Raw genomic sequence first — 21,881 nt, 5'->3', positions numbered from 1 at the left:
TTTGTCATAGTTTACGTGCATGCGTTGGGTTTTGAATAGATAAGATGCTACATTTCTCATCAGCGATGTCTTAATGCACAAAAAGCCTGGACACACTTAGTGCATTTGATAAAGACATAAGATACAAAGATATACAAAAGTCTAGCTTTGAAAGTGATCCTTTTTCTCAAGTGGTCAAACTACAGGCTCCCAGAGAAGATGAGGAGTAAGCAAATCTCAGGAATGCAGTCTTGAAATGTTAGCCTGCCATCGGAAGCCTAGAGCAGGGTGACATCGGGGCGGGTGCACCATTGTGGAGGTGTGTGTGTGTGTGTGTGAGAGAGAGACTGTGCATAAGTGGTGGGCAGGAGCTAGAGGGAAACTGTCACATGTAATCACTTCCTGCCCAGGCCCTCCTTGGGAATCTGTCACCTCACGATGCCTCTAAACATCTTCCGTTTAATTCGAGTTAATAGCTGAATCTGCCCCAAGCAGCCCCGGTGGAGGGACGTATCAATGCGCTCACAGACAGAACTGGCTCCTGGGTGCTGTCCACTTGAGCCCCAACACCTGGCCCGATGGTGGGCTAGAGCTTCCTTTTGATAAACAGCAACGCTGAGCTAAGGAAGGAAAGATCTCATTTTCACACCTGACCGGTTTCAGCGGGTTCACAAATTGTCAGAACTAAGAAGAACTGATAAACATAGCCAGGACCCTTGACGCAGGCGAACATTGGGCATCCAAAATAAACATGCGCTAAACCATCGACACAGTGTAAAGTAGACGACCTTTGTGCCTGACAGAGGCCATTTCAGATTTCTCACCTAAAGCCATGGTGGTTGTCAGGGAAGGAGAATCATTCAGGCTAATGGGTAAAGAGCGCGGGTCATAATACCACCAAGCTAAACACCCCAAATTTGGCTCAAAGTAAGGGGCTAATGATGATTGGTCATGCTAGTGGCGTGGATCTAGGCATGGAAATGTTTGTCAGTCCACCACTTTGATCCAGACTGAAAAATTTCAGCAATTATTAGACAGAACATTAAGATTTTCTTCACAGTCTCAACTCAGGTGTTCCTGTGATAGTGCCACCTCGAGGTTGGCTGTTTGGGTTTTCAGTGAAACTAAAGGGTGGATCACCATGAAATTTCATACACACATTCTTGCTCCCCTCTGGATGAATCACGATGACCCCGATGGTCCCCTCACGCTTCCTGTAGTGCCGTCCATCATCAGGCCGAAAACTGAATTTGTTTAATAAATTTATGTCCAATCACTTTGTGTTTACTGTTGATTAGCCAACAGGTTTGCCTGTGGAGATGAGCAGTGCATTATTATTACACATTATGCTGTTGACTTTTTGTTGCTTTCACTGTTGTTTAATCTGACGATTGTTTTTAAATGCTCCTCACGATTTCCTGCGGCCCAAGTCGACATCTTCAAATTGTTTTGTAGACCCACAAACTGTATTTTTACTCTAGTATGACAAAGATATTGTATCATTTCAGATTTATCCAAAATTTGATTGTCTTGTTGTGGCATTGATGGAGGCTAATACAGTGCTTTTCTACCCCAATTTATGAAATGATTTAAATGGCTAAAGAGAACAGACTGTAAGCCAGAGATCACATACTCGGAGGTGATGCAGCTGTCTGACATTCACTTTATTGTTAAAATGTGTTTTGGTATATCAGCTGCTTGTCTCTTTACACATTTTTAAATTCAAGGCAAACATATACAGCTTCATCCTCAAAAACCATGCAGCAGTGTAAACATGAGGTCTACCGAGATAAAAAGTCATACGACTACAACATACTGGCAAAATGTGTGATAACAAAACTGTCATGTCGAAAACAAAAGGAAGCATTTTGTCTGTCTCATCACTTAAATCAGCAAAGCTTTAACTTAGTGCTTATTAGTCGCCACATTCAGCTGGTAAATATGGATGTTTGTTTTGTGAATAAAGAGGTTAAAACATGGAAAAAATAAATAATATGATGAACTGACAACATATACAGAATAACAGAAATGCACTCCTACACACAGCAGCCCCAATATCTGCACTTCCTAAGCATTACTCAAAGAGAAACATTGATTTCCTACTGTACTGCTGAAACCTATTAAGCGATTCGGCACCTCATCTCGACAGTTGCAACACCACTACGCTTGTGTCCAACACTCGTCTGACAAGGTAGTTAGGAGTTGGTTAGTTTGAACTGATGGGCCAGTGATGGAGTGCAAACCAGGTTTCAGTACAGTTAACTCTAATTTACCAGTAGAAACAGGAAAAAAAAGTCAGTGTCCGCCACGCACTGTCAAGTCAAATTCAACACAATGTGCAAGTGAGATTCACACCAGACACACACCCTGTCCTTCCAATCCCTCACTTCCACAGCAAACTTAATGTTATATATATATATGTATATATATATGCTACCCTCCAGCTCGTTGGGGTCACATAGTTTTGTACTGCATCTCATTTTTTTCTTATACTGTACAACATGAGCTGTAGCAAGCACTCGTGAATACTAGGCCAAGTTAGTAAAACCTGAGTATGAAAACAACAGAGACGCGCGCACACACACGCACACACACACACACACACACACACACACACACACACACACACACACACACACACACACGATCTTCCTACGTTGCTGCGTCATGAAATCATAGCAGCTAAAAAGCTAAAACACATTGGCTGTGAACTAGAGTCAGAAGGGCAATGGAGATCCACTGTGTTGGTATCCAGAATCACACTGATATGAAGTGTCTCTTTCCAGATCGGAGCTGAATATTTTTAATTCTTAAAATGAGAGGTCGACTGATTTACTCCTGCAGGCTTCCGTAGCTGTGATATTACTGGATACAACTGGTCAGCCTGGCAAATCAGACTCAATTCTCAATCAACATGCAATTTGCTGATGATATCTAACATCAAGTTTGCTGCTTTGGCCCGTTACACATGACTCGGGTGCTGCAATTTAGGAGACCGGAGAACAAAAGACCTAAAAAAAAAAAAAAAATCATAGGATTTTTGACATTGGGACAAAAACTAGTAAAAATATTGCACCATCTCTCAACTTAACACATGATTCAAATAATGGATGATGCTACTGAACAATCCTTTAGCTGAAATGTCTCTTACTGTGGAAATACAGACTTGATCTCAGACTACAGTGACTCTAATTTTCTCCTCCCTTTCTGCCCTTTTTACATTAGTGGGTCACTAAGGCACCGGTGCGTACAGTCCTTTAAATAAAAACTTTGATCTGTGCACTCCCTGTGCCCAACACACACCAGAATCTCACCTTGCCTATACATACAGTACACATAAACGCCTCACACACATATCGACAGAGATGTTTCCAAATACCTTTCAATCATCCTTATTTCTGAAACATCGATTAACTTAAAAATAACCCCAAATCCAACATTTGATTCTGTACAAGCTTCAGGAAGAATATATGTTCTGCTAAAAACAACGTCTCGTGCTGATCCTCCACCTATGGAGAGGACAGTCACTTGGTTTTCTTGTCAAGCTGGAAGAGATCCAGCATGTCCAACATGGCCTGTCTGATGTTGGTGCCGAAACGGTGGGAGTCCTGAAATACAGCAAAAATAGCGAAATAAGATTTTAACAATTCTCATTATATTAAGAACAAGGAAGAATTTAAACTAAGAACCAGTGAACTTACAGTTTCTGGGCTTGAGTGTTTGCTGGAGATGTGGAAGTTGATGAGGTTCTCACCAACAATGATGTAAGAGACACCGTAACCGTCGTCAGCCACCTTAAGGACAAAGGAGGAAAGACGGAGGGAGAAATGTGGGTTTGATCTCAACAATTTCAAACCACACTTCCAAAAAGTGGGAATTTGTGACATGTACATACAGAGTTTTTTTTATTCTTTTCCTTCTCTTTAAAAGTTACTCTCAGGACTGATGGAGAACTTACCGGCCCAAAGCCACCTCCGGAGGACACATACTCAGGGTGTTTGACCAGATCAAAGAGCTCCAGCTGCTGCAGAGGGGTCTGACTGGTGGACAGCCTCCACGGTTCAGACAGCACCTGAACAGAAAGGTAACAAACATTTAATTTACTGGTCAAAACAAACTCGTGCTGTGCTCTTAGCCCAAGTAACATCTGTATCAAGTCTAATGCAGATGCATTTTTTCAAATTATTATTTAAGTTACTGAGGGAAGGGGAGAAGTGGCACGTGTTGTATAACACAGTGATGAGCTGCATTTAAAAATACCATGACAAACGTCAGTGGAAGGTTGGAAAATGCACAGTCGCCTGCACAATCTACTTCAGAGAAAGTAAGTAGACGCCCAGTGTGAAAGGACTGAATGCGCCTGTGTGTTTTAAGAGCCAGTTTCCTGAACAGGGTACAAATGTGATTGGAAGTGAATCTTAGTCTACAGAAGTGAATTCTGGTTTTAAAAGGCAGTTTTCTCAAACAGATCTTTAAAAATCTTCTTTAAAAAAGATACACCTACACATATATACCACTCCTTCAGAAGTTACTTCAATAAAAATTGTCTGTTGTAACTGTCGTACATTCAAGACCAGGCTTAATTTACTTGCCTTAACACAGTCTGATAAACTCAGGTTGATTTGTTTTATCAAGGCCCCGTCAGCCCCGTCTGGCTGAGACACAAATTAATTTAGCTCAGGAGAGCAGAAACCTTATAGCAACATCTTGTACCTCTTTGAGGAAGGCAGAGTCCTCTCCCAGATATTTGGAAACCACATAGAGACAGAAAAGGTGGCGATCGATGCCTTTTCCTGTCATTGCCAGGCGGTACATGTTTTGGTGCTTCTCTGCTGCCTGTTTGAGCAACTTGAGGCGCTCTTCTCTCTGTCAGGAAATACATAAACCGTGAAGCATGACAAACAATGTAAGAGCATGATTTGTTGTCACTGGAGTAACACGTGCTGACTGAGAGTAGGAGTGTCACCACAGGTGTGGTGTGCGGCTGCTGTCTAGCCTCACCGTCTCATCTCTGATCATGGAGCGGACAAAGGCACAGGTCTCCATGGTGCAGGAGCGCACAGTTTCTGTTCGGCCCTCACGGAACAAGCGCGTCATGGAGGCTTCGTATGTCAGGCAGAACTTCCCTTTGTCCTGGTGACAGGCAGTGAGGGGCAGCATTTAAAAAAGAGAAACCTCCGGAAGTTGCTTTGTAAATTTGTAATGAGTTGCCAGTAGATTTTTGAGTTCTTGAGTCTTACACAAAAAGTCAAAGACTTTTAGGAGGCTTACATTCACACTCACATACCAGGAAATACCACAAACGAACATCCATTACCAAGACAACATAAAAACACATTACACACTACAAAGACATTATCCGTAGCTAAATGCCAATTAGCGGCAAGTGTAAACATTTCAAAGATGATGATTGCTCCTTTTACATGTGCTTAAACTGCAAAATGAACAGCCTCAAACTAAAGCGGAATAATGTTTTGGTTAAACCATTAATTGAAAGTCTTAAATGTCATGTTGGGTGGCAAGTTGTGACTGCCCTCTGCTGGAATTTAAGAGTGACTGGACTGTGACTGGATGTGACCAGTTGTCATAATAATAAGCATAGCATGGAGAGGCCACTACATCACAAATGAATTCAAGTGCTGTTGAGTCATAAAAGTTTGCTGAGAAAGTTGTGGGTTGCATATATTTACCCTGTAATGGGCCAGCTGCAGGGCGATCTGGATGAAGGCATCAGGGCTGGTGCGGCACTTCTTAATCAGACCCTTACCGAAGTCATTGAAGGGGAAAATGTGGGAGTCCACGTCATCAGCCAGAGTCCTGGCCACTGTCAAAGAGCTCTGGATCATTTCCTGGCACTAGAATAAGTAATAGAGTTGTATGTTAGACTGAGCAGATGGCAACATATTTTTATAATCATGAAAGCTCAGATTAATTAAATGTTTGTCAGTACTACAGACTAAGACCAATTACTACACTGTCACTTTTTAAGTTTCAAATATACAATATCCAACGGCCCTTTCTCCACATCTTTGGTTTGAAAAAATTAATACTAACACTGTTGCACATAATTCAAGCTACCAGCAGAGGGAGGCCAACCCCTATGAATATCAAATCATCCACCAAGTCCACCTCTCTGACAGGGAACAGGAACAAGTGAGTGCTGCACTCTTAAATGATGGTAACGTTAAAGAACCGACAATCACACGCAGTGATTGGCCATCTGTGTGAAGCAGGATTTGAACTTCTCTCTCTCTAGCTTTTTTTCTTCATTATTTACAAGACTCGCTAAGAATGTTGTTTTTGGAGAGAGTGTCTGAAAGCGTGCACAGATATATATATATATATATATATATATATATATATATATATATATATATATATATATATATATATATATATATATATATATATATATATATATATATATATATATATATATATATATATATATATATATATATCTCCTCCTCCTCTCTATGATGGACGGCTTTTCTCCCCATTTTTGAATGTGGCCATTCTAAACAGCTATAAAACACCTTTGCCTTCAAACGTGGTCACAAAACACTATGTAGGAACTAGTTCTTCTGGGAGCGAAAGCCCATCCCTTACCTCAGCAGGGATGTCCCACTGCAGCCTCTGAGGACCTGGTAGGTTGGGGTGAGGCTCCCCACAGCAGTGACCATCCTCAGTATATCCAAGCCTAATGGGGTCCATGGAAAGTACATGCTGCAAGGCAGGGTCAGGTTTTATCATGACTTCCTCAAGACAAATTGGCTTTTCTCACATTTCTGTCTTTATGGACACACAGCTTTGATGGACACACATCCCAAGAACATAAAAACATTGCTTTCCACTCCACTGTATTCGTTCAGTTTGTTGAGTTAGTTACATTTACTCCTTGATTAACACAGAGGTGCTGATTTTCATAAGTTATTACTTGTGACATTATTTGAGGCTGATTTGCAAAACACACATAAAAACTACACTGCTGTACCTCCCACAGATGGCCAATGATCGGAGCGTCTGCCCAGGAATGCTCTGCGTTCAGTCCCATGGTGCCGTTCTTGAAAACTATCAGGTTAAAGGACTTATCAAACCACCTGAAAGAAAACAAAGAATAAACACTTCCAGTTTATTTATAAATGAACTTGCATTGCAACAATAAACAGAACAATATCATGTTAGTTTCTCCCACCTGTCATGGCACTTTCCGTGCAGCAGGGACTTGGCATAACTGTCCAGAGACTTGACTGGGTTGTCTTCATCGAAACGCTGCTCGGTGTCATCGAGGGTCACAAAGAAGGCTGCCTTCTCAATGGCATCCAGAGATTGCTTGTTCTTACCGCGGCTGAAGAAGGTTTCACGAGCCTTTGCCCATGGGGTCCTGCAGAACGTCAAATCACATCTTTTTTCCCAGGCTGCTCTGAAACAAGGCCTCACAGGAGTGAAGCTTACTTGCGACAAATGCGCACACGTTTCTCCTCAGTGTCTGTAATGTGTGATAGCGAGGCACACAACTTTTCTTGCACTTTTGTGATCACTGCCACACTCTTTCCCACATTCACAACACTCATGTCATCTTACAGTCAGTTATGGCACATGAGCAATGCAACGTCTGAGCCGACATGTCCGATTGCAGCTTATCACAAACGTCACCACATTTGTCGGCAGATAAGTAACATGAAATACAGTCCGGACATGCCCTGGGTATGTTTGAGGTTACTTAGTGTTGGCATCACACGGTGTATTTATTTGCAAAATATGAGTAGGCTTCATATCTTGGGATACGATTTGTCTCACCTCCTGCTATCTAGTGTTAATGTGTTTTTAAATCTGCTGTTGATTATGCTTTAATGCCGTTTCTTTTTACTGTTTTATGGTGTTACTTTCAACCATTTTACTCTTATGAAGCACTTTGTGACTTTGTTCTGTGAAAGGTGCTATACTAAACAAACTTACTTACCATTTTTTGTCTTTTTATGAAAATCTGATGATATATCATATTGTACACTAACACTGTATGACTGTTTTGCAGTATGTAAATTATTACCTTACTAAATCAACCTTTGAACACATTATGCTAATAAATGTCATATTTCTTTACATCCTGTTGTGCTATAATGCATAATACACATCGCGTGGCCTCATCAACACTGGCTGCAGCTCCCTCTGTATTGCCACCCACCTTTCCCCTGCCGTGAGCGCAGGTAGTTTCTCCTCTCCTAGAACGGGCTCCGACTTGTCGGCCAAGATCCTCTCCATCTGCTGCTCTATCTCCCGTGGCAACAGCAGCCGCCCATCATAAAACATCCACACCTTATATATGCGTCCCTTATGGTACACAGCAATGTGTTTGCTCTCGTTCATGTGCTGAAGGGTATCTGGGAGAGGGGGACAAATGGTAATGAGAGAGAAAGAGAGGAAAAAAGACAGTTGGAGGAATGTTTGGGGTAGATTTATGTGTTTGTACACATATCTCTGTGTGGTGTGAAAATAAAGTGTGGATGTCACAGCATTTAATTACTGTGAGCAATACAAGTGTTAGTGATCAGTTTTTGCTCCCAGTGATAAAATGATGTGATATCCACAACATGGCTGGTCCTTTTTTCTGAACAACCTTCTCATGAACTTGTATTAATTTGAAAGGCAAAAAACAACTGATTCAAAGTGATACTACATGATGGGAGGGACTATCCAGTTAAAAAAAAAACTAAAGCAGCTTGAAATGGGAGGTGCAGGAAGTGAGATGAAAAGGGAGGGGGCAGTGGTTTCGGAATACAATCAATTGAGGCAATGTTTGTTTGAACAGTACTGTGCTCCACCAAGAGAAGCCGATTCAAAAACATAATTTGACTCTATGATACAAAGTTATGATATTAGTGCGGTGATGCTCACGGTGTTCAAACAAGCATTGTCCTTGTTACAGGCAAGACAAAGGAGAGGATACTTACATTAGGAACAACAACCTCTTCACGTCCAGGTAATACTAAAGCCTACTGAGTTTTCTCTCACAACAAAGGCACCTCTAGTAACGTAAATATGATGATGGAAACTGACGACTGAGAAACTAGTATTCAAATAAACTGGTTTTGAAAATTGCATACTTGCTATAAAAAGTGCCATAATCTGCATTATTTTTTACTGACGCTCCATCTATGCATTACTAGGACATCTCTCTGTTTCCAAAACTCCCTTATACAACCTGACGGGTAAACAAACTCACACCACATTCGTATTTTCTTGAATTCTGTACAAATATCACTTTTAATTAATTCAAAAGTAATAATTTGTCAAAAAAAACTACTTGCTGACCACTTTCTACTTCTCTCATACATTTCAATTGATTTAAAATGAGTCAAAATTCACTTCTGTCTTGTATAGCCAGAGATACAAGCAGCCTGTTGGGACACCAGGTGTCTAATGTTTGCACATATTGTGCGTCGTGCATTTATATGACATCACAGCTCAAGGTCTTGGCCCTGAGGCCTTTAGATTTGGGCTTTCATATTGGTTATAGGCTGGTTATTGCTATAGTGTTATATCGTGCATTGCAAGTCGTTTCCACACGGACCGTGCATGTTACATATCATATCTTCAACAAATGAACATAACTTCCCAAATGTTGTTCTTGTTTAAGTTTGAAAAAGCCAATCACTGTTTGACATTTCCAAGTCTTACCATAACACTATCGCTGTTTTGCCTGAGTCTGAAACTCAAACACTGGCCACATGCAAATTAGTACTTGGATGTGCACAGACCAGCACACATGCATCAAGGTGGTCAGCTTATTTCTAAGTCAAACAGGTGGACAAGTGTCCCAAGGAGAAGTACAGTAGGAGTAGTGTGGAGGAGACGGCGCTGCTAAAGACTCTACCTGTGTCTACACCTGGGACACGACTGGTGTTGAACATACGCTCGTATTGGGCTGAGCACATGGGAATAGTGTGTAGGAGCATGAGCTGAAAAGCAAAAGGGGAGAGTCAAACACATAGAGATGACAAACTAACTCACTAAAATCCCCAGAGAGCAGCAGCAGCAGACACACACCTACAGGGTCACAAGCATGAATGAAGTGAAGAGGGAGCAATGAGGATTGGGTTGATAAGCAGTCTTACGGAGCAGGAGGGACCTCGGGAGACTGCCAAGGAAGGAGACATGAACAGGGTCCAGAAACCAGTGGTCTGCCATCTCAATGCCACCAGCAAAGCCCTGATATTTGTAGTAAGATCTGTACTCAAATGTTGATACTTGCGCTTAAAAAAAAAAATCACTCGAATCGATCAAATCAAAAAACTAACAAAAGCCAATGAGAAATAGAACTGTTTCAGGGCTGTGCTGTTGAGAATGAGCGTAGGAGTCAGGGTTTCCGATGGTTGCATAGCTAGAGTCGCAGGGTGGGGGTGCAGAGGGCACAGCAAAGATGTGCCCTCCTCTTACCTGTCTCCAAACCAGGGGTGCGGGTGGTGTTAAACATCCGCTCCCACTGAGCCGAACACAGAGGAACCTTGTTTGCCACCAAGTATATCTAACGCAGCGTCCGACACAGCGAAGGGACAAAACAGTAAAACAGAGACAACCGAATGTGAGTGTGTAACAGAGCGGGCTCATGCATTGTTGCTTGTATAAATGCATACAATCAGTCTTTGTAAGAGATCAAAGTGTGTTTATGCAACATATTGCAGTATGTCAGGACTGTGCAAATGTAAAAAAGAATTTGCACTTAAGCATCATGCAGGAAAAGCACTGACAGAGGAGCAGGAAGAGATGACACTGCTGTGTGTCAGTTAAGTCAACAGCACTCGTTAAGCGTTTTTCACTAAGCCTTCAGAAAAACGCCGGTAATAACAGCTGTACTTCTAACAAAACAAGCAAAAAGCACAGTGCATGGCTCATTCCAAAGTCAGAGAGAGCTGGGGACAAAATCAAGTTTCTGTATAATCATTGGTAAGACATTGGATAACAAACTTACTTTAGAGTACACAAGAAAGAGTTGTGAAAGATAAGCAGCTGTCATTGTAAACTAAAACAAACGCACTGAGGTAAGAGCTATTAATCAATAAATCCTAAATGAATAAGTTAAACATTTACATAGGATTGATAAGATCAAACGTGTAATAATGGAGTTTATATCACAGCTTGCACAAAGTCTACAAATTACTCAACACAGTGTTTCCTTTTCAGTGAAACAGGGAGACTGAGGAGCTCTCTACTCACTGGTTTGATCTGGGCTCTGTCCAGTTTTCTCCTGTAGAGCATGATGGCATGGATGGCATTACCTGCCCTGGCAGCCTGGATGGAGGTGGGGAACACATAGAGGAAATCCTGGGGGGAAAAAAAAACAATAAATCAATAATCAGTCCCATTTTATCTGTGTTATACTGTAGCCTGAAGCAGGGGGAAACAGAAGAGCACCCTGAACACAATGTGATCAATCCAGAGATTCTTTGTTGTTATTTTGGTCTGCCTCTTTTGAGAGCAGTGTTTTTGTGATTTGGCTTTGTAAGTAAGAACAGGAATTCATTTTTTGTGTGAGCTGCAAAAGACACATTTCAATGCTGCTGGCACGTTAATGTTACTATTCATACTATCTACTTGATAACTGCACACAGACAAAACAGATCCACTGTACTGTGTCTCCAGGAGCAGTGACTCATGCCTGCCATGCCGTCATGCAATCAAACTGCCCACAAAGTAAAGACACATTAACATTGACCGTATTTACAGTAACTGTAGCTTTGCCAGCCAAAATGCTGAAAGTCCCATGACTGTAAGGCTGTGGCTGTAATGAGTTCCCTTGAGACACTGTCATATATTTCTACACACAGACGCATGATGGGGTTTGTGCCAGCAAGTGTGAATCGTTACTTTACAAAGAAACACATATGCTACCCAACTGGGCACTACAGATCTCACAGGCCCAAACTGATGCTTTTTTTGGCTTATTTTTCACCTCACTGAAGATGGTATCCTTCTTGCTCTTGTGCCTTTCCCTCGCCACATCTGACTAGCGCTGCTCAATGGTTTTTTCATCTTATTTTCATTCTGGTTTCATTCTGCGGTCATAATGCTGCACAAGAGCTCATGCCACTTACAATGTCGTATATTGAACGAATGCCAGATGGTGTGCCTGGAGGTGACATAGGTCACACTGCAGCTCTAGTGACAAATTATTTTAAGATTACACATTAATGGTTAATAATTAAAGAGAAAATAACCTTTGTTTATAACTCTCTACTTTTAATGGTTGTGGCCACACTAAAACCAGTCTCACACTCACATAGTATTGACAATCAATCACTAAGCTTATTGCTTAATCGTTGAACAAAAGGCTTGGCCACTGTTTGCAAACAGATACTCAGATGGAGATGTCTTACCATGGCATAATAGTTGCTGTTGACCATGATGGGCCCACGACCTCTAAGGTAAATATATTCCTCCCACCAGTCACTGACCTGTGCAACACAAAAGGAGGGAGGGGGGACATTTTTGGAGACACTGAGAAGGTAGAAGACATTTCAAGGACCCATGCAAGGTCCAAAACTGTGACATGAGAGCGAAGAAGAGAGAGGAATTCTGTCTAACTCACGTAGTTGGAGGCCCACCAGGACTTGAGTTTGAGGTACCACTGCAGTCTGGGTCCCAGGTTCTTCTCAAAGTCTTTAGCCAAGGCCTTCATCCGTTCATACTTCTCATCATCCATCAGTGGGTGCACTGACTCCAGGTACTGTCAACCAGAGAAATGCTTGGTCACGAAGAGAGAATCAAAGGCCCCTCGATTTTAGACAATACAATAATTGTCTTTGGTTCCAGACCAATAGCTAGAACCAATATGATCATTTGGGAATATGCACGAAGCATTGGTTCAGGCAGGAAGTGACATGACAGGTGGAACCTACCCTGCTGCAGGTGTCCTTGACAGAGGGAAGAGGTAGCCGTGGCAGGGAGTTCTGGAAACTGTACAGCATTGGCTTCCTGCCAGAGAACACCTTCACTAATAACTGGACAGGCAGAACAGATAAGGGAGAGAGGACAGGGCAAAGGGAATTTTTTGTTACACTTTGTTTCACCTGGAAACCTGCGGGGTATGAAGCAAAGTGCAAACACGTAATCAGTGAGTTAAACTAAAAGGACCAAAGTAGCGCTTATATTGTGACATGTGTCTTTTAAGTAAAAAATAAATTGTAGCTGTGATCACTGAAGTCATTTGAATTAGGACTTTTCTCCAGGAATAGTAAAACCTTGATAATATTAAGCGTTAACATGAAATACCCTCTTTTACAATATTCTTTGCATTTTTCAGGTCTACACCAACAGGAAATCAGTGCACAGTAGCCTCAAATGAATTTGCCTCAAATTTGATAAGCAAGTGCACAACAATGTATCAAAACTTAAATGCAGTTCACCACCTTATAGTCTAAAATGTTAACCTTGCATCATTTAGAATATTCCCTTTAAGTACGTTGTTAACCAGAATTGTGTATCCATTAAGTTAAAAGAGTTAAATAAAAGTTTGTCTGTCTTCTCTGACAATGTACTCCATGTGACGGGCAAAAGCCGCATTCTTTACTCATGGGATTAAGGCTTGCACCAGGGCATTCCTGTATGAATCTTCTCTAAAGTGAATTGAACAGAGGAGCACATTCATAGTCTCACCATCCACACACGAGTCGTCCAGGACACAGAGCCGCGGTGTACATGCATCCAGCCGTGCCACGACAACAGGCACTTTAGGACATTCCTCATAATCATGATAATGGTGACCCACAAGCCTGTGCCCACCAGAACTCCTCCAACTATCCTCTGGCTGTCTGTGGACATATATCGACTGTGGACAGAGGCAGAGAGACATAGGATAAATGACATGCATTGTTTCCCTGTCTTGAATTAATTTGACTCTGACTTTGGACTGTATCAATGGTCTGACAGGGATAAGCACAGACACACACACACACACACACATTTTAATTGATGTCAACGGTAAAATCCTACAGCTTTATTACTCAGCGTCACTGATGAGATGTTGGATGAGAAGTGGCATGGCTTTTCTGTAATTTCGGTCTTTGAAACAGTGTAACACCAACAGGTGCTCTAAGCTTACACAAAACATTCTTTTCTGGAGGTAATAACCTTAAGCACGCTGTCATAAACAATGTCCTTGTCTTGAGGAAAAATCCCCAGCATTGTTGATAAGAGAGGCACTAAAAGCTCCATATTGGCAGAAGGTGTTTACTTAACATCAGTAAATATGATCAACGTTGTTAGCAAACATAAAGACGAGTTGTAGTGGACATTTGGAGCAAAATTTCCTATTTGTTAGCACATCTAGAGCTGCAACTAAAGGAGGTACTGGAAAAATACAGGCCTGTGTTATTTCACATGAATACCTGAGCCATGTGCATAGTTGCTTAAAGATAGTAAAAGATTGATGACACTGAGTCAATTGCATTCCAGGGGGGGTACTGTCACATGTTGGATTTTTAATCACAGTTAATCATTTGTTCCATGCCTATTATCTTTCCTTGCCAATCTCCTACTACAGAACATGGCCATTTAGAACTTCTACCACTGCGCCAATAATGAATTAATTAGGAACGTGGTTGTGTCTAGAAATTAATACAGCTCTTTGATGTTCCATATTGTTCTAAATGGCCAATAATGGTGGAGGTTTTTCGGCTGTCTCTGTCTGCTATTCGCCGTGTGATACTAGCAGAGCGACTCATCATATCCGTGGACTTACCTGACGGGTATGTGTTGGCCCAGCTTGGCAATCAACCCCAGAGAGGGATCCAGCTGCTTATATTTATTGTAGGACATGTAGGACACAACCACCACCATGAACCCAGCAGGGCTGCCAGGGTACACTCCAGTCATTATCCCATTCTGAGGAAAGGTAAACCAAATGGGGGGGGGTCACAGAGAGTAAAGAATCTATAAGGATAGTGTTTATAAAATTACTTAAAAACACGAGAGTTTTGTATCCTGTTGACATATGGGAGATATCACAAACTGCAGACATGCAAACAAAAGAGGAATGTCTGAAAATGCTAGCAGGTCTTTGGGGCTGAGTGACACAGTATACCTGTTTGTAAACAGACAACTAGGCCAGAGGTTAGGACACAAAGAACAGACAGGAAGGTTACTGGTACTGTTGGCTATTTGTGTGAGAGAGGGTGACCTTCTAGTGTGATGCATTACTGGTGCCTCTATGATGTAGTCTATTAACTAAATATTTACTGAGAACAACAAACAGTAACTCAGTCAAAGTTCATCAAAATGTCCCCTCATACTGTACAGACACCCTCTGGACTTTGCTGTCCCACACGCCTAACCCCTCTCACCTTGAAGCGAATGAACCTTTTCTTCCAGGAGTGGAGGCCAGAGAGGTAGATCTGGCGTAGAGCTTCGTGGCACAGCTGTAGGTCGATGCCATCTGGGGTGACGGTGAACTGGAAGGCCACCGCCTGGTGAGCTTCTGCCATGGTGGCTACTACTGCACAGGGTCACTGAGGGTGAGGAAGGAGCGGGATGATTGACAAGTGAAGCAGAAGTTTCAAGAGGGTTTATATCTAACGGAAAAGGCAAAGTGAAGACAGAGCTCAGAAACACTGACCCACCCACATCGTGTTCCTACAATGTTTTCGCACTTCATGCTAAGGTGGACGGCATTAACACCTGGTAAAATCATCACTAAAGGTGGGGTAACATGGATCCGACTTCATGCACAATCACATCACAATAACACAACAACGTTAATCACCACATCCTGATGTCTGGATGAGGCTGAAGATGACTGTTAATCTGAATATCAGAACAATATTTCAAACTGGGCAGCTCCTGGAAATCAGTGGTTCTTATTCTTCGACAACACTGCAGGTTTCAGTTAAAGGCTCTTTGTAGGGACAGCACTCTTACTGGATTGGACTGGACTGACGTAGAGTTAAATGGACAACTGCATTTTTACTCAAAACCAAAGTATATATGGTTTAGAAGCAAAACTGTTACAGCATTTTGAATGACTGTAATGGACATTCACTCTTTGTGTCTCATGGCTGTGGTCTTGAGTCCTGTACACTAACTAAGAGATGAGACTTAGTTATGTTTGATGGTCTCTGTATAATCTTGGTCTTATTTGCAATTCTACTTAATTTTGATTCTGTCTCAGACCTAAGGACTGAGGTTTTTTTTTTCTAGTGGAGTGCAGTCACAACTGTAGCACACCCATTTAATTATGCCTCAGAGAGATATTTGCTGTCTGTGTTGCTGTCATGTGCGATGAAACTAAAGGGCATTTATGAAAACAAAACATGCATCATCATCACAAGTGGTATCCTAAGTACAAAGACTAACCAAAGTGACAACGTTTGGCGGTTTTCCTGCTTTAAGAATACTTCATACAATGATTTTTAGCATTTTAATGATTATAATATATAATCTATCTAATCTATTTTAGGAAATATCATGTGTAAGGGGATGTCCTTCATAAACCAGCTCGATTGTGCATGTTTTGTATTTAGTTACTATATCAACTCACCTGGCTCCTGCAAGCTGACACCATAGGAGGCGGCTCTGTTGTACCACTACCACTCATCTCTAAACTGGTTAGGCAGGTGTGGCACCGCATTCTTTACTAAACGAAAACTGGTGCTACAGGCAAACTTTTTTATTCCAAACTAGAGGCTCCATTTTGCTATTGCATGTTTAAATAATATTAGCATGCAATGTTTAAATGTAATTATTTTCAATGGAGATGGAAGGCAAAAAGAGTGTGGAGACAAAGGAAAGCTTAGTGGGAGATGATTTTAAACCTGCAGAGGTGACTATGTTTATTCACTGTGCTGCTACTATCCCTCTTCTTCAGTAGTGGAAGACTTAATACAAAATACCCTCAGTACAGGGAACCTGTTTAGCCTTTATCAAAGGAGAGTCTGATAAATTAAATAGATGATGTGCGATTTAAGATGACATGATATCCTATGACGTGTTGGAGACACTAGAATGACATCTTTTGGCATTTTTTAAGTTATCCTTGATGAAGTGTTATGGACTTTTTCTCATTGGAAGTGACGTGACCTTAAATGGTACCCCTGATATAAGTGATTCCTTTCAATATAACGAATATGACTGGGATTAAAATCAGAATATTCTTCATGGTTCCAAAGGCCTAAAAAACATGTCTCCATGTAGATCTAAATAAATGAAGCCTTAATTTGACCATGACTGACACAGGAGCCCAGCGGTGTGTGTAAGCTACAGGCCACCACCTGGATGAATTCACTGTAGCTGTGACATTGAGAGGGACCTGCTGTTTCCAGTTGCCTTCAATGCAGTCGGAAATGCAAATGCCACATAAGCACACACGTAGCAACTGCCTGAGACGAAATAGAAAGCCTAAAACTGCCCATTGATGGTAAAAGTAATGTTTTCACATTAAGCATGGCACTGCTTTGCTGTGTAAGGTTTCCACTGGCCCTCTTCTAAGACTGCAGAAGCGTTTCTCCTGCAAAGCTCTGCTTCGTTGAAAAGCAATGTGTTTTTTTTCTTTGCAGAGTCCATTTTTATCTCATTCAACGGGAGCACTCGGAAAACAGGACACGTTGTTTCTACGTTTTTTAGTAATCGGAAAGGAGCAGCATCCACAGAGCAGCGTTTCAGCAGCCTGTCCCCTCCCCCAGCTACTTTTCCAGCATCACATGATCCACCCTGTGCTGCAGAAACTAGGGGAAAGGTCGCGGCGCTACGCCGCTTAGATACCGGGTGAAACTGGCAACGTAGTACTCACAAATTCACGTAAACCGGCAAACATATCCCTTTGTGTCTATCATGAAGCCACCCAACATATCTCGTTTATTTAGGATATTATACAGTCGGTCCATTTGGACATTTTAAAGCAGATGCACAACCCTGTCTGGCGTGAATTAATCACATCAACTGCCCCCCGTCTTCATGAACTTGGCGTCGCGTAACTGTATTATGATTCGGACCGCAAACGCCACATCATGCACCTCAAACAGAGTCTCTGCTAAACACCTCAACATCACACTCAGGTCCGTTCACGACACATATGTAGGCTACATTTTCTTGAGGTATTATATCAAGTGTCCTGCCCACGTGGTCTGTGAGAAATGGGGTCACTAGTGTGCACCCCCCCCCCCCGTGTCAATCTACTGTATTCTGTTTCTTCACCAAAATGAAGAAGCCACATGAAAAGAAACACAGCCTGGTGTCTCTGCTTTTATGATGCTCTTACATAAAGGACACTGTGACAGACCAACTTTTACTGACCTTCACTGGCAGGGGACATCTCCACACACATCTACCTTTAATACATTTCTCATGTCCTATCATCACACATCATAGGCCGCTGCCAGGTACACACATTGTATTATTACTGAATAATAGAGCCGCATATCTATTGTCACAGAGCTGCCAGGTGGTTTGTCAATGAATGACCTTTACTTGGACTTTTGCCTACATTCATGTGGTGCACTACACGGCAGGAGTGGGCACTTGATCTCTACCTGGATCACAAGACTGCAATACAAAACAAGTAAAGTCATGACAGGTTCATGTCTAATGCGGACATGCGGTAGAGGCCTCTTATATTCAATACATTAAAACCAATTTAAAACCAAGACAGTGGCTGCGAGTCCATTAAACCATTTTCCTAAATATTCCGACTTTAGTAAGTCAAGAATCGCTTGTAAACTTCATTTGTGAGTGCTACAGGCCATCCGGGCACACAAGCGGCTACATGACGGCGAAGGTGAGCAGATCTACAGCCGGTCCGTCATGTAAACACCGCTCAGCTCTCCGCACCGCGCCGACGAGGAAAAGCAACAAACTGACATTATCTTTAAATGCGCTTAGAAAACGATAGCTCCCAGGGGTTGTGATTAGCTTGTCGAGGTTTTTTCTCTCTCTCTCTCTCAAACCCCTGCAGCCATTTTTGCACAGCTACTTCCAAAACTGCAGTCTCAGAGAAGGAGAGAGACAAGACTACGCTGAGAAAGGCGCTGAAAAGGGAGAATTGTTACTCACCAACCCTTCCTGACAGACTGGTGGAGCAGAGCTTTGTGTTTTGACGAGGATGTGGCAAACGCCTGGCTGTCGGCGGGGACTGCTAAGCTCTCCGCATGAATGAGAGTGCAGACTTGTATACAAAGCCTGCCCCTTTTGGTGGCCTACAGGACACCTAATTCGAGGAAACAGCGCCATCGCCAGGGTTGTGTGGGGACATCATGTAACACATGGCACCACAGACGCCATGAGCGTGTCACAGTGCCCCAGGTGTACAGGGCATGGGTGTGATATTAAAAACATCTGCACCGTTTAACACTGTCCAGAAGGAGCGGGAAGTTTGGATAAGACGCTCCATCATAATATGTATCACAACACGAGATAAAATAGAGCACAATAGTGTGAGAAATACAAGTACAAAATGTTTGTGGGTAAAATGACCTGGTTAATCCTGATAAGTAATATACAACTCATCCAATTGCTGAAAAACATTCACGATAATGGTATAATACAGTCAGAGATATTAGAGGGAGAGGTATCAATACAATCTAATCAATCCCCACCCGTATTCACAGTATATGTTGTCATGTCATATGTCATATGTAGAGTGCCAGCATGTACAATACCAGGGCCCACAGTACCTCAATGAAATGCAGCCATGTATAGTGCAATTAATCACTTCCCCCTTCCCCTGTGGTTGATCATATGCTTTCTCTGATGCTGTCAAATGCTTTTTTTTCTCCTGCTGCCAGCAAAGACCTTAACTGGGAGGGCTCTTGTTAGCTCTGAGACCCCTCCTCCTTTCACATAGGCTACTAGTGAGCTACTCACAGTGTGTCACTAGTACCAAAAAAAAGAAACTCAACCAAACTGGAGGTACTGCTAAAGGGACCTGTATTGGGGCTCCTGGCTGGAAAGAACTGTGGCCCTGCGCCACCCAAGTGACCCAGATCTTGCTTCACGGGCCTTCACGGGTATACTGAGCCTGATGACCTCATCAAACTCCCAACGCTGCCATATTCAACGGCAACCTCAAATAAAAGATCACAGCCATCACAAATGAGTGAAAAAAGCCATGTGGTTGTGTGCTGTCAGTGTCACTATTGGTTCCCAGTATCTATCATCTACAGACCTTTTTCACAGCAGACATTTTGACATGTCAGCGCAGGTTTAATAACACCAATAAAGGATCCATTTCAATAAGGTATCCCAGTTTCAGGGCTTTGTTATTGTTCCTGCTGCCCCAGGCCAGTCAAGACTTTCTTAACTGACCTTTTTCACAGCACACATTAACAATGGCTCTGTTATATTTAAGTGTCACAGAAAGCCATGACAGTGATACAGTGACCCAACATGCACAATGACGAGGCCCTGAAACCAAAGCAGCTAAATGGAATTCAGCCATCATTAATTTTTAATATATACACCTGAGCTTTTTCTACCTAGACTTGTCACATTTCTTCCAAAAAAAAAAAAAGGCCTATAGTCAGACACAACAAATCAGTTCAAAATCAGAGATAACCAGCTGCACAAGACTAAAGATAAGTGCAGACACAAGGAGGGCACTGTTACACACTGTTGCAGACCATGGTTCAATCCTCAGGCACAAGCAATGATCAGATGACACATTTTAATTCTGCATTGATGGCATGACTTGAATTCAGAGGGACCTAAGAGTGAAGACCAACACATCTTAAGTAGAAGATATCTGAACAGAACAGAAGACAATGTTGCACCTGCACAGGTTCAAAGATTCCCCTGTTCTATTTATTAAGGGGACACCCAGCGGCACTGTGGGGTGATGTCAACAGGTCACATTTGTGATACCACAAAATAATTTAAACTGATTTGCCATTAGAAAACATAAAACAAAGGAGCACATCTCAAATGTCCCCCTACAGCTGAAGGTGACACAACCTTGCCATGACTGCCACTGCATAATCAGGCGAGACTGTTTCACCACTGTGCCTACTGCTGTGGGATAACTAATGTGACACTATTGAACTTCCCAAACTAGCCATCGAGACTCTCAAAGGGGTCCACAGATGAATATGAGCAGCCACAAGATGATTGATGGGATAAATGAAAAATAGTATATTGCTGTTACACAAATTAATAATTGTTTTTTCTGGCTTTTCCCTCTTTTTTGGTTTTTGGTTGTGAAATAGTGGATATAATCACTTCTATGGGGGTCCCAAAGGATTCATGAGTATCAGCTAAATGAACAATCTGAGGAGGAAAAAGATTATCTTTGTTAGTTTAAGTTCATATGGACCTGTGATCATGCAAATCAAACAGATGAAACATGCTGCAGCGTCACCTGCATGTCTAGTGTTCATCCAACAGAGGGCGGAAGATGATTGAGTTTTTGTCATCCAATTACTGAAGATGCTGCTCACCAGCTTGGAACAGTTTGTTTTAAAGTTAAACACTCATTACTGATTCCCTCAATAGCATTAATGCATCAAGCTACAACAAGCTGGCGTCAACGTAACATCACCCGTGAACACAAACCACCGTCCAGCTACCGGTGACATTAGCTCATGGCGTCAGTCAGCGAGAGCAGCGCAGCTTTAAACTTCCAGTGTTGAGTAAACTAAAGAGAAAACAGCGGAACCTTCTCACGGTGTCAACGTCCCTGTCGTAACTGTGAAAAGCCCGGTGAATATGATGACTTACCGTGGTTCAGCTCAGTTCCCCGCACATCAAACACTGACCATCAAACTTTCCGGCAGTGAAGGGCGCGCTTCCTCCTCGCGCCTCCCGCGCCTGCGCACGTGCGCGTGCGTCGTGCTGTCACCGGTGCAGCGCGTGCCACGCAGCTGCAGCCGGAGGGAGGAGGAAGAGGAGGAGGAGGAGGGGGAGGAAGAATCGGAGGAGGAGGA

The 21,881-nt window shown here is 42.4% G+C and overlaps 1 protein-coding gene across 3 annotated transcripts; it reads right to left on the bottom strand.

Moving 5' to 3' along the window:
- Positions 1 to 1,624: 1,624 nt before the first annotated feature.
- cpt1ab (carnitine palmitoyltransferase 1Ab (liver)) lies at positions 1,625 to 21,749 on the bottom strand. Of its 3 annotated transcripts, none has more exons than XM_070831343.1 (19): positions 21,676 to 21,749; positions 15,318 to 15,482; positions 14,717 to 14,859; positions 13,633 to 13,804; positions 12,876 to 12,977; positions 12,566 to 12,703; positions 12,354 to 12,431; positions 11,194 to 11,301; positions 10,417 to 10,504; positions 8,165 to 8,360; positions 7,175 to 7,363; positions 6,974 to 7,079; positions 6,589 to 6,705; positions 5,670 to 5,834; positions 4,981 to 5,112; positions 4,693 to 4,845; positions 3,938 to 4,051; positions 3,681 to 3,773; positions 1,625 to 3,587 (listed from the first exon to the last, which is right to left on the bottom strand). In XM_070831343.1, exons 2-19 carry the CDS (start codon positions 15,456 to 15,458, stop codon positions 3,504 to 3,506), a joined length of 2,319 nt encoding a protein of 772 aa, XP_070687444.1. In that variant the 5' UTR covers positions 15,459 to 15,482; positions 21,676 to 21,749; the 3' UTR covers positions 1,625 to 3,503. The 3 variants fall into 3 exon arrangements, with proteins under 3 accessions (XP_070687444.1, XP_070687443.1, XP_070687445.1); XM_070831342.1 differs by lacking the exon at positions 21,676 to 21,749 and adding an exon at positions 19,018 to 19,117; XM_070831344.1 differs by lacking the exons at positions 10,417 to 10,504; positions 21,676 to 21,749 and adding exons at positions 9,854 to 9,938; positions 19,018 to 19,117.
- Positions 21,750 to 21,881: the final 132 nt, after the last annotated feature.

The sequence above is a fragment of the Pempheris klunzingeri genome, chromosome 5 (genome assembly GCF_042242105.1).
Source record: "Pempheris klunzingeri isolate RE-2024b chromosome 5, fPemKlu1.hap1, whole genome shotgun sequence".
Taxonomy (NCBI): Eukaryota; Metazoa; Chordata; class Actinopteri; order Acropomatiformes; family Pempheridae; genus Pempheris; species Pempheris klunzingeri.
Note: the sequence above shows the minus strand (reverse complement) of the source record. Positions and strands in the feature narration are given on the sequence as shown.

Excerpts from the sequence above, each read along its gene's own strand:
- cpt1ab (XM_070831343.1), bottom strand. The coding sequence starts at position 15,458 with ATGGCAGAAGCTCACCAGGCGGTGGCCTTCCAGTTCACCGTCACCCCA. Across the intron at positions 8,361-10,416 it reads CACCCCTGGTTTGGAGACAG|ATACCCTTCAGCACATGAAC; the intron begins GTAAGAGGAGGG and ends CCCCTCTCCCAG. Across the intron at positions 5,113-5,669 it reads TGCAGCTGGCCCATTACAGG|GACAAAGGGAAGTTCTGCCT; the intron begins GTAAATATATGC and ends GCCTGTCACCAG.